This window comes from Plodia interpunctella, chromosome 9 (assembly GCF_027563975.2).
Source record: "Plodia interpunctella isolate USDA-ARS_2022_Savannah chromosome 9, ilPloInte3.2, whole genome shotgun sequence".
Lineage (NCBI taxonomy): Eukaryota > Metazoa > Arthropoda > Insecta > Lepidoptera > Pyralidae > Plodia > Plodia interpunctella.
Genome location: NC_071302.1, coordinates 2,614,093 through 2,627,662, shown reverse-complemented (window position 1 = coordinate 2,627,662; position 13,570 = coordinate 2,614,093). Strand labels below are relative to the sequence as shown.

Below are 13,570 nucleotides of genomic sequence, written 5' to 3'. Positions count from 1 at the left end.
ACTTTCAACTGGTGTTTATGTATTGCACTAAAACTGCAGGATAATGTAATTACTTAATACAATATTTTATATGTTAACCCTGTAACACTTATACAACATACACTGTTGTTATATTTCCAAAGGAGACACAATATTATAATTTGGAATCATTTGGAATGCTTCAAACTAAAATTGTTTGTATGTTGTTGATCGAACTAACTCGCGGAGAACCTAACAATTTCTTCTTGTTTCTATATATAACCAAATCAATGACAAAATAATGCTGATAGAATAATATGAAAACCATCAAAAGAATATATTTTCATAGCTATAGTTGAATACATTAAATGCGGAACCCAGTGACTGGACCCAAATATATTTGATTCATAGTTTATTTTGCACAGTAACAAGGGACCAAAGATTGAAAGATTCATAGGTTGCAGTGCCCTACTTCTAATTCATCAGCCTCAAACTTCCCCAATGTTGATATTTGATATTATTTTTCGGAAAGTGCGGTCAGATTTTTATTATTTCTTTTCGTCTCTTGTATTATTAGTGTACCATTAGTTTATTGACTGACGTAAACTTAATTCTTAGTGTAATTTCAAACCTTAGTGGTTTCACTATGCTAAGTTAATTACATAATGTTTGTAAGATCTTTGATAAGATAATAAATTAAAAAAAAAGATAGCGCGAATTATATTACCATAGCATCAAATACTGGAAACGTGTCATAAGAACACATGTACAAGGAAATAGTTTTAGTAAAAGAGTTGATAAATCGTCACAAACAAACGAAAGGGTAATAATTAGGAAACTTGTCTGCATGCTAAAAGCATTCACATTATTTTGTTCTCCGTTTCAAATACTATATTAAATCGGGTCTCAATGATAACGAGGCAACTAAAGTACTTACTCTAGTCCATCAGGCTGGGTAAAAACGGTCTGCCCAACAGGTTATCCTATTCCCCATCAGAGTTCCCTGGTTATTAGCCAATTAGCTGATACGAGAACTCGTACTTCAAACTCTACTTGGTCGAAGACTGGGGAACATGCATAGATGGCTTCAACACAAATGATGATAGCAGGCGCCCGAAACACTCACCTCCAGGTCTAGCAGCTTAAGTGTCAATACAGCCGATTTAGCTCCTATAGCATACGGATCGCTTCTTCTATATCATGATTTCCTCTTGGCCTCAACACAGATGACGATCGGCCATCTGCAGGACTCACCTCGGTCTAACAGCTTGGGTATACAGTAGCCTCAACTTTTGCAGCATGCGAATCGCTTCAACCATATAATGACTACTTCTAGCTTCAACACAGGTGATGAGCAGACACCTGCAGCAGTGACCTTCGTCCAGCAGTTAGGTGTACAGCCGACATAGCTCCTATAGCATGCGGATCGCTTCTTCCATATCATGATCACCTCTTCAACACGAATGAGCAAGCACCTACCTTGGTCTAGCAGCTTGGGTATACAGCCGGTCCAGTTCCTGCAGCATGCGGATCGCGTCAGCCATGTCGTGGGGCCCCTCCTCCCTGGCCTCGGACATGCAGATGATGGCCAGCACCACAGCGACGGCGACTGCAATCCTCTTGTTCATCATATTGTTGTCTGTAACAAAATGATTGCATAAACTCACAATGCCTTTCATTTAAATCAAATTGGAAGAAAACGCTTTATAGCGTTATGGCCGCCTTGTGCCTTTAATGTGTAATTGTTTTTTTGTATAATTCTCTTTTTGGCTTCAAATAAAATTTGTATTGTATTGTAAATCTAGAGACAAAACCCTTTGATTTTTCATAGCAGATATTTTTCCGTTTGCAAGTCAACGTAAATCGCGAGTGAATAGGGATTTGTACATAAAGCTAGAACTAAGCTATCGATATCAAAAATAGATGTTTAAATGTCAGTACACGACGATAAAAAATAAAAATACCACTTTTATTAATAGAGTGACGGAAAAAATGGAATGAAATTGTAAGCAACTCTGTATAAAGATTTTTGTAAATTACAATTTCACTTACACTACAATTTCATTATCACTACAAGTTTTATTATTACAATTTCACTTGCGTGACTTTGATATTATATTTGATATCAATAGTAACAATAATGTGTGTGAATTTCAATCAATTTAGTTTTAATGATAGACTAATAAAACAAAATGACAACATTCATATTTTTAAACACTAATTACGAAGTAAATTGAACACATATAAGAGCTGGGCTCGACAGAAGATTACTATGTTACTTGAAGTTACAAACAACCAATAATTGTCAAAAGTTACGAATTCAGAATACAAGTCGCATAGGGCAAACCTCTGTGACAATCTAAACCATTTCATAATTCATTTCATAATTTCATAATTTTTGACAAACGAAATTCTTTTGGTCGTTCGAAACTTAGCTTCAGTTAGCACAGCATAGCAGAGCACTAAACGAGTCCGTCCGTTAAACATGACCAAGTAAAATTCTTGCGCGTTTTTGACGTAGGTCGTATTCAAAGCAAGCACCCTTCAGTTTCTTTTGGCTGTCCCTTACACAATTACCAACCACTTTGTTCAGCGTTTGTTATCACCCTGCGTTAACAACAAATTATATTTAAATAGGGATGTTTATTAAAATAAAAATTAATTAGTTGTCTCATTAGCACATTAAAATTTGTCTTGTTATTCTTTACTTTTCCTGATAATATATCGAAGGATGTTTTGTGTATGAAAATGTTCATATCACATCTTTGAAGTGATTTGCATACTCATTGCCAAATGTTAATCGAAACCCAAGAATTAAATATATCTTTTTTCGATTTTCTTCGACACGAAAAGTCATTACTATATTATTTTTTACGCGAACCTTTGACTTTGAGACGTCACATCTCCGAATGTAACCGGCGCACGCGAAGATTTTAGTATTTGAATTTCGAACCCATGCGAGTGAATCATAAGCCTTGACTAGACAAAAAAAGAATCCTGTTTTTTTAAGTTGGCTAAGCCAGTTGGATCTTTATTCGAAATGCATTCACTTATTCTATTGTAACAAAAGAGTTTTCAAAGAAAATTCATCCATGAAACTTCATGTTTATTTCCCAGAACGCCAAGCCGCATATAAAAGGAGTAATATGACACATTATTCACAGCTAAGCTCGTAGATTATACGAACAAGAGGAGGAATTAGCATAATGTTGTCTTCTTTTATCGGAGACTTAATTTCTCAATTAGCTAAGCTTTGCCGCGTAAATTTATGTTCTATATTATATAAGTTACATGATATTTTTAAATTCTATTTTTAAACAGCAATGGTGAATTAAAACAATTAATTTAAACAATGTTCTTATATTACCAAGCATAATTAATTTATCAAAAGGTTGTTTTGTTTATTATGCTTTGTTATTATCCGTAGTCATTCATAATATCTACCATTAATTTAATTGTAAAATTTAACTATTCTGTCACATTATAAGTCGAGTTTAATTTTCAAAATATACAATAAGTCTTTTTTTGTGCTTATTAAAGGAATTTAATATAAAAAGAACAAAATTATGAATTGAATTGGACGGTATAGAAAATTGCTAAATTTCGATTCTTAATTTCTACTTTTATTATTAACGGATAAAAGATAATTGGACTCGGATATATTTTCATATAATTTGGGTGGTAATACACATCTATACTATTATTATAAAGAGGTAAGCGTTTGTGTGTTTGAGGCGATGATTTTTAATTTCCAAAACTACCGAACCGATTTTAAAAATTCTTTCACGATTAGAAAGGCACATTATCCAAGATTACTATAAGCTATAATTTATCTCCAAATTTCCAAGGGAGCGAAGCCCAGGGCAACATCTAGTTATTTATGTCGGCTGCAGAACATCTGAGAATGACTCGAGTATTGCGCGGTTTAGCTGTTCCGCTGAGCTAAAGCCTCCTCAAGTCAAGCAAATAATGCTAATAGCCTTTACTAGTTGAAGAAGCATAGAGGGGCACTATGTGTGGAATATCTTCTTCTAAGTTTGCCCCAAAAACTTTTGGCACTCTTGACGTCACAAATCGTGACAAAATTTTGGCTTTTAAATATGATATAGCAGCGCATTAAGCCGTTGTGTGTAAAATATAGCTTGATCCTTTTGACAGCAGGGTAAACCGATACATTCGAAATGAGAGCGACAGTGACAGATGTATTATTTTCATACTGCTTCATCTGTCACAGGGTATTAAGCTGTATTTTATAAACCATATAACTGCTGCGAATATGCATGCAAAAGCCAAAATTTTGTGACGATTATGATTATGATACGTCCTACCTATCTACACGAAGGTTTTTAACAGTATATTAGTAACATTTAAAAATTTCTTGTTATTAAAATACTTCCAAGTGAGTTGGTACACAGTATAATTTAATCGGTTAGTAAAAAAGATTTATCGTACAGTACACCCATCGATTGGAACGCAACGTTATCAGCCTGTTTGACTTCCAGCTTTTTGTTCGGTTTGAGTAGAGATTACAGAACGGCCATTGGCTACTTTGTTTTAAATCCTTTTTATTCCGTCGCCAATCAAACTGAAAGGGATTTTAGACAATTTTATAAAAAAAAATACGAATATTGGAAAACCTATAAAAACTAAAAAATATGGATAGTAAATATATGGTTTTCCCGTGCTCGGATTTTTCTAAACATTATCTAAAAAACTTAATTAAAGCTGTTATTTAAATTTAAAGTTCAATTGTGTCGGTTCCTTAAAGATTTTATAAGATATATATAGCATAACATATATATAGCAGCTCTTCTAATGAAATTAGGCAAAGTTAATTATTGTGTTTCAATTACCGCGTCACATTGTCGTCGTTATTTCAGAAGGTCAAAGTTGACTGGTGCAACTCACCCTTAGAAATTCATGTATCAAATGTTAATAGGTTACCATACTAAGGTACTGGTTAAATTAATTAAACGCACCTACAATTCGACAGTTGTCTATGTCACTGCTGTTTCTCTCTCTCTCTAGCTTCGACCATTAGGTACGCATTAGGTGCCCTGTGGCTTCTTTTTACGTTGATCCATAATCCTTCAGGTATTTACCTACTTAATTAAAATATTTAACGTGACATCACGACTAGCTACCTATAGATCGAACAATTGAATAGAAATAATTTCATTATAACTGATCTAAATTTGTATTCAATTGGGCTTTGCGTCAAATTTGTAAAGTAGTGGAAGCGGCATAGACAAACAAACGCAAATTACTCGATATCCCTTAGGATTATTCGATTTTCGCTAAAATGGGCCCGGTTTGACGTAACTGCCAGTATTGAAATAAAAATATATATTTTTTCGCGATCAAAGATGTTGTTTTAATAAATGGGATTATGTAGCTTTGAGGCGGTCAGACGCCACGTAAGGAAACTCAATAAATAAATAAATATTAAATACATTAGGACAAATCACACAGATTGAGCCAGCCCCAAAGTAAGTTCGAGACTATATAGGATACTAACTCAACGACACAATATTCTCTAACATATACATATATAGATAAACAAGACCAAGACCCAGACCAATCAGAAAAAGATCATTTTCCATCTTGACCCGACCGGGGATGGAACCCGGGACCTCTCACTTTACCACTGCGCCACCGAGGTCGTCACTTGGAAACCACAAATTGTTTTATCGACAATGTTAGCGGGATCCACACGCGTTTGTTGTATGAAATTATAACAAATGTGCACCCGTATGCAACCAACCACCAATTAATTAAATACAACCTTATACATATAAGGTTTAAAACCAATAACTGCATGTTTGATGTCGTCAAGGATGCGTCATGCAAGCCTGTGCAATGGTCTGGCAACATGCCGAATACAGTAGCAAGTGGAGACGGAAAAGGACCCTGGTCTTCGACGCTCAGCGGCGTAAGTAACTGGGAAAATGCTCAAATGAGAGAAAAACTTGTATGCTACGTCTCACTCTCTACACCGACCTTAAGAAGCGTACATTAAGTTGAGAACTATATGTAGAATTACTGAAATGAATAACCTTTTTGGGAACACAATTGCCTATCCGCTATGGCTTTATGTCCCTTAGTCGCCTTGTATGGTATCCACGAAAGGTTGTGAAGTGGTCATATTCTAAGGAGGGATTTACATGCCTCCGAATACTTATATAAAACTTCGTTATTTACACATCTATTACAACACACTTTGCTTCGCTGGCAAACATTTCAAGTCCTGTCTATTTTCTCGTTTCACACATCAATACCAGAAGATTTACTTAACATGAGCGGTATTTTCGCCGATATTATGAGTTACGTAGGTAATTCTACTTAATTCAGAAGTTTTCGATGTGGCGATTATACTCTCCCAAAAAAAAATTAAAAAGATTATTTATTGTAAAAAATATCTAATATATTTTTTCAGGCATTCTACAATACCCCGCTTAAAAAAAGTATCGTATATATGTATTTTCTAGTTGATTACCAACTTGTGTGTGAAATGGAGCAACCAACGGCAAACCAATCCATTAATAGTGCCAAGAAAATCGTTATGTGCGTTTGCATGTAAGTAAATGGCCACGACCCTCAACCATGAGGACATACACGATGAAACAAACCCGAGCGAAGCCGGGACGGGCCGCTTGTGTAAGATAAGTAAACCTACCTGTATTGTTCCTATAATATAATCGAGCCGATTACTCTGCTTATCGCAAGCAAAATATTTTTATCTTTACAATGTGTTATAAATGAAATCGAAGCTTTACCTCGTAATGTGTTATGATTACGCGATAACTTCTAAAAGGCTAGATTATTCAGTCTGTCTTTATTCGTCAATTGTTTTATTACTTCTCGTATGTTACGTAAACATAATAGGGAACTATGAAAATTGACTCTGAAAATTGTTAAAAATATACAATATTATAAAATATATAATCTTTCCTTTCGAGTGTGTTAAATTCTGATGTCAGACTTTATTCAGCCGCGATGTCGTTAATGGCATCTGTTATGACTTTTGCGATCTAGATCTATTGGCAGGTAATTGCATACACACTAGTGAATTTAAACCGTCAGTAAGTGTTCAGGTTTCCTCACGAAGTTTACCTTTACCAGAAGCAAATGGTGATCTATGAAATGAAAACTACTAAATATTAGTCGAATTGTAGATTACAAGAAAAGTATGGATACAAAATTTAATTTTGTAAAAAACGTATAATCCTTACGTCCACCTGTCGCATAAAATGCATAAAATCCGACGTCGCCGTGATTTGCATACACTTTCTTTGTTATTCACAATACTTTTCAAACGTTCCTCTCCCGGCTACCTTCGAAACCTTTTCAAATTTCGCACCGATACTCAGGGTCGTTCTTTGCGTAGTGCTGCAAACCTTCGTCTAATTACTCCAATCAACTACACTGTTTTATTTCCAATTCGTTCACTGTACATGCTATTCATCTTTGGAATGCTTTACCTTACTCCATCCGGTGCGCTCAAACTCTGAGTAGCTTAAATCTTAGGTCTTACACATTATTTATCTCTTTGATTCGTTGTTTCTGTATTTCCATTCTCTCCTGCAGTCTCTGTATCTTCATAATTCAGAATTGTTTGTATGTTTGTAAACTCTTTATTGCACGAAGAAAACACATACAAAGAAAGCAGTGAAATAAAGAAAGAACGCGTACAAAGGCGGACTTATCCCAGAAACGGATTTCTTCCAGTCAACCAAGTATTTGAAAGGAAAAAATTCAACACACAAAGTAAGGCGTAAGATAAACGTAATATATATTTATACCTATATTGGACATAATTATGTCCAATATAAGTTTATATTTATGTAATGTGTGTATGTAAGTTTATAGTATTAACATTTATGTAGGTTTATGATATTTATTTTAAGTATATTTATTATATTAAGTCTATATTATTATCAAAAGGTTGCCTGGAAGAAATTGCTTGTAGCGATAAGGCCGCCTTTTGCACAATGTATCTATACCATAATGTCATGCTATGTGTGATTATACATTTTGTACTTATGTATACCACTATGTAATTAATTTGTGCAATAAAGAATTTTTGTATTGCATTGTATTGTAAAATCAAAAACTACCTAAAGGATTATTATCCAAACTCATGTGGCACGATTAAATCTTTAAACCTTTGATAGGTTCTTTGATATGTTAACATTTTGAGGTTTATTTTCTTAGTGAAACCCGGACGAAATGTGCTACAGCCGAAATTAAATCTTATCGCTCAGATGTGAGAAAATAAATAAACCAGTCCATATACATCCGCGAATGTTAGGGAAAGTAGTCACATTGTCAGCTTTTTTATCGTGGGTTATAATAAATAGGCACTAGGCAGTAGGTAGCAAAGTAAGTTTATTGTAAAACTTAAGGCAAGACCCTTATTGGGTCTGTTCTTATTATTTTATTTAATGTTTATAAATTTATCACGGCCACCCTCGCTAGCTTGATCGTAATCGTTCGAGCGAATTTAGAATTTTTAAATTTATGACAGTAGATCCAAATGTGCCAGCGCAGGCGAAACACATCGAAAGAGATTCCAAACAAAGCGTAGCTGCGTTACAACATTGTTAGCTGATAGTCAACAAAAGCATTCTCAAAAATATATTAGGTTATATGTATGTATGTATAGGTCGTAAAATCGCAACTTAATATTTTATTTGAATGAAACATTTATGAGTTAATTACTTTAACTTTAATCGTTTTAGCGAGAAATGCTGCAAAATTGTTCACAAAAGTAGAGTTTTCACAGGTACAGCTTTTAAGTACAGCTTTTTTATATTTTCAAGAGATTTGAGTCAATGAGAGAAGTCCACAAAATCCCACTAGTTAAAATTAGGTCTAGTAATTTAAATAAACTTCGAATCCCAAAGTTTTATATAACGTTAGAGAGAGGGTTTTGATTAAATTTCGTCAAATCCGATTTGTAAAATTTCCCTTTTTTCCCGTTTGTTCAGGTGTGGGAAGTTAACACTGCACTGTAAAACGATTGTGACAAGCTTAATTATTAAGCTTCGCCACAGGATTTTGTGATGGAAGTTTTATTTTATTCAGAAATTAAAAATATAAATCTATTCTTTATTTTTATGCGACAAAAGTAAAAAAGTTTGAGTACTTTCTGTATTTTTTTTTGAGTTCATGTGAGGTATGTTAGTTTATTAATTCGAGTAATTATTAAGTTACCTAACTATTTATTATACTAATGTTTTTTGCAAATATTTTTCTTTTTTCTGCTTCGGAAAATTGAGAATTTTGAAGTACCCCAGTATCTATATATTTAAGGTCAGTAGTCTATATATTTATGGTTCAATACTATAAACTAGGGTCATTCTGTAGCTACCTCTAAAAGTACTTATAAATAATATAAGAAATCTTGAAACTTGTCTTCACAATAAAAAAACGAGCTTTTTGGCAGAATTGCTTTGAAGAAAAGTGATTAAAATGAACACCAAACCAGACTTCGTATAATGTTATCCCAACTGTAACATTTAAGTATAATTATTATTATAAAAGCGCGTTATACGAGCGACGATTATGAGTGGAAATTACTTTGAGAATATTTTACCTTAGCTGAGCGACAAACGCGGCAAGGCAGCGCGTCGCGGTGTCATAAATCGATACTGTCACATGAAAGATGCAAGTACAAGGGCATGAATGTTGGGAATTGAAATCTCTTCAGTCAACGGGCGATAAGTATAATGTATAGATTTAATTTTTGACTAGTCCATAATATTATAAATGCGAAAGCCTGTCTGTCTTTCTGTAACGATTACACGGCGAAATAACAGGACGGATTTGAATAATATTTAGAAATAATAAATAGTTGCTAGTCCGAGTCAAACTTGCTATCACGGGCGGAGCTCTGACAACAGCCAGTAACTAATAGTCGCCACAGTAATCACCCACGCACTCTCCGTCGCATAGCATCGTGCAGCGTTCTGTCACTCATCTAGAACGCCTAGTTAAAAATCCATCACGTACGACATGATAAGTACATATTAGATCGAAGTTTCGACTTTGTTAAAAGAACAGACAAATATTACCAAACCCATACAAGATTGCGTATTTAAATATATTTATGTAACGATATATCAAATCTTTTCAAATTAAACACGATTTTAAATGTAATAAAAAACAGGAATACTTATTGATAAAAACAGATTATCTGAAATTAAAATTAATTTTGCTAATCGTCCTTATAGTTTTCAATTTTTTATTAGTAGATTACCAGTCTACGTCTTATAGACATCGGCATAAAAATGGGTTGCATTGCAATCCGGGGGTACTGGCAGTAGTGAACAATTAACTTTGTGCATTTTTGACGTCTTACGAATGTGTCCTGACGCGAGTTTAACATTTTTACCCATCACAAAATGTGCACAACGCCGCTAAAGCAGTTTTCACTTAATTTTTTTTTTAAATAACTGTGGTTCGTAAGCCTTAAAGTGGTGTTACAGCCAATCTGTCGGCAAAGGCTAAGTGATATGAATTAGCATGAATAATTTATCAATAACACATTGATGCGTCTTACTTTATGAAAGTGCCGTAACTAGAGTTTCTTGCGCCCTGTGCGGGCTTCCACACCGGCGCCCTAAGTTGGGTATTATACTTATACCAACATAATTTAGTGAAGTTTTGAATGAGAAATCAACCGGTCGCGAAGAATCGAGACATAATGCTTAATGTCAAGAATGTTGTTGTGTGCGTTTGATTCCCCGTAATTACAACGACCCTTAGCCATGAGGAAGTACGACTATGAAAAGGCAACAATTGCATTGCCAAAAAGGTTGACCGTTGTAGGTTAATCGTATCGTATAAAATGTATTGAATCATATTTAAAAAGCAGAGAAAATAGAATTTAGACAGAAATAGCATTGTTCTTAATATCGCACTTAATGGTAATGAGTATAAAATTCCTATATATATATCTCCTATATATATATCATTAATAGACCCATTACACACAACATATTGATATATTACGTAATGACGGAAAAAATCAATGTTACCTCAATATTAGGTAATACCGTTTAATCACGGGAATTTTCATATATGTATATCCACGCAAGCGTTCGTCATACAATAAACATTACGTAGGCTCCACCACATCGCCTAACTCGGACGCAAATGCATAAACATTATTTGTATGCGTTATTTGTATGCGAGTGCTTTTATTTACCGCAATGAAAAATCAGCAATGTATACCGAATATTCGCGGATAGAGTGTGGCATTATGAGAACCAGTAAGCCATAGTTTTTATCACGTGTACGCAATTAATGGACGGGAAATATGCTGTCGAAATTATACGGGATATTAATATTAAGTTTTTTATTAATACTGAATACCTATGACATCGCATTGTCATAGATTCTATTGCATTTGAATACCGCTAATATCACTATTTATTTGTATTTAAGTATAATAAATATGTTATTATATGTTATGTGGATATGGTCACATATATGTTTATGTATTACATATATTATTTCAAGTTATATATTAATTTTAGATTTTACTTGTGTTTATAATTCTCTTTTTATTTTTAGTTTTAAATTTTTTTTTTTTGCTTTTTCTATTTGGTCCCAAGGCTTTAAGTCCAACTATTAACTTTTTAAGTTGTAAAATAATGTTTCAATTAATAGATTAAATGATATTATAAATACAATTTTGTTTAGAGTGAAGATATTTGTTACTTCTAGCACGCAAATTTACTGGAACGATAATTCCTCAACGGTTTACTGCACTGATGATGAATTTTTTTGTCTGTGTCAACAATAAAGGTTGTGTCAAAAATGTAGTTTTTTTTTCATATCGACGTCTGTACTATTTCGTTATGAAGCAGAGGGCAGAACTCATTAGGTAGGTATAATATCGAAATTAATGATTATGGATTTTGGAAGCTTGTTGATAATGTAACTAGTTAATAAATATACCAGTGTATGTATTTCTGTAAATTTATTTGTTGATTAAAATATAATAAACTAAATACGAAAATTTTAATTATAACTGATTTTTAAACATTTTTTGTTATCATTTTGTCGTTGATAATCATTTTTGTGTAATTATTTAAATACATTAGCTATTTCGGTGTTTTGTTTCGTATTACGTAATACAACGTAATATTCATAAGTAAATTCAACGTTTAAAAATCGATTCTAAAATCCACAGTTTATAAAAACCATATTTTTTTAGTTTTTTTTTTAATTTTGATAGTAATTTTGGATCCTTTTAAATATTTCAAATGGTATTTATTTATAACACATAGGTAAAAAAAAATACGTATGGTAAAAGAGCCCCTCAAAATCGGTGTCGGTACTTAAAAATATTTTTAATTCCTTTTTCCAATACCAACTTACCTTTTTAAATCTGCGTCACGGGGACAGATGCAGAAACTTTTCGACCGCGGCAGTTCAGGAGCGCGAAAGTGCAACAAGTTGGAGTGGTGGTTCGGGATGTTGGCGCCAGATTATATAGCTGAAGGCTGGGCGGGCTAGAGGCGGAGCCACGCACGCGTAGGTTTCGCGCGCAATCGTACAACGGGAAATTTAAAAAAAAGTAATTCGCACTGGCTGGTAATAAAATAAAATTAAAAAAATACCAAAAATTTTGAAAACGCTAGAATACTCTCTCTAGGCACTATTACATTGCGGCATTCACAGTTTTCGTTCGACAATCAAAATTTCACAGTGTGCCTTAGTTACAGTCAACAGCACATCAAACTACCCAAATTCATTGCAAACTCGCCGCTATTACCGCGCCATAGAGGTTCATACATGGTAAATTGATGTGCTGTTGATTGTACATTTTTTGCAGTATGTGGTAATTTTTTTGTCTTTGAAGAGGATCTTCTTTATGTAGGTATAAAAAACAAACGCAGTCAAATGTAGAAAAAAAAACAAAATGCGAACAAACTCGTTACCCCGTTTCCAGTTTTCGTTTGAGCATTCATTGTAGGTACTGTCTCCATATATAAAGGCTGTGCATAAAGGTAAAAATAGTTTATGAAAGGCAGGTAGGTACCTAACCAGAATCATCTCCACTGAGGCTCAGACAAAGCGACACACAACAAGTCATAATGTCAGAAACTCCCAAGTTTCCATGCGAATGATTTTAAATTACGGAACTGTAATAATTTGAGGTAACTTGTTTATTGTTAAATTATCTACATTAATGTTTTCGGCTTGTCATAACAGTATAATTGCCGTAGGTAAATCTGACCTAAGTAATATTATAAAGGGAAAAGATTTGTAAATTTCTAACAAACTTCAAAATGTATATAGAGAAGTACTAGGTATGTAATAGCACGACAGAAATTTTGAAAAAATACAAAATATAATCATGTACATAGCCCTCTTCAAGCGAATTTAACTCGCACTTGACAATTTTTTTAAAAAAACCTTGTCACTTATGTATACGTCGAAAATAAAACTTGAATTTCCCGCCAAACAACGAATGACGAGCTGTATTCTTATTTTAGTGTTACTGAAGGATAAATGAGTTTGAATCCTTTTAGCCAGATTGAATAGATACCTTTTAGATTTTACTGTTAATCTTACAGTTCTCCAGCGCTCATTACAT

The 13,570-nt window shown here is 33.6% G+C and overlaps 1 protein-coding gene across 3 annotated transcripts in view; it reads right to left on the bottom strand.

The window, feature by feature from the left end:
- LOC128672569 (neuropeptide F) overlaps window positions 1-12,445 on the bottom strand; it is a 30,876-nt gene extending 18,431 nt beyond the window's left edge. For 2 of the 3 annotated variants that reach the window (XM_053749808.2, XM_064436162.1), the window contains exons 1-2: window positions 12,349-12,445; window positions 1,438-1,597 (exon numbers count right to left, since the gene is read on the bottom strand). In XM_053749808.2, coding sequence (XP_053605783.1) covers window positions 1,438-1,589 — 152 coding nt within the window. In that variant the 5' untranslated portion in view covers window positions 1,590-1,597; window positions 12,349-12,445. Of the gene's footprint in view, window positions 1-1,437; window positions 1,598-7,196; window positions 7,379-12,348 lie in introns of those variants that run through there. The other variant, XM_053749809.2, reaches the window with a different exon arrangement.
- Window positions 12,446-13,570: the final 1,125 nt, after the last annotated feature.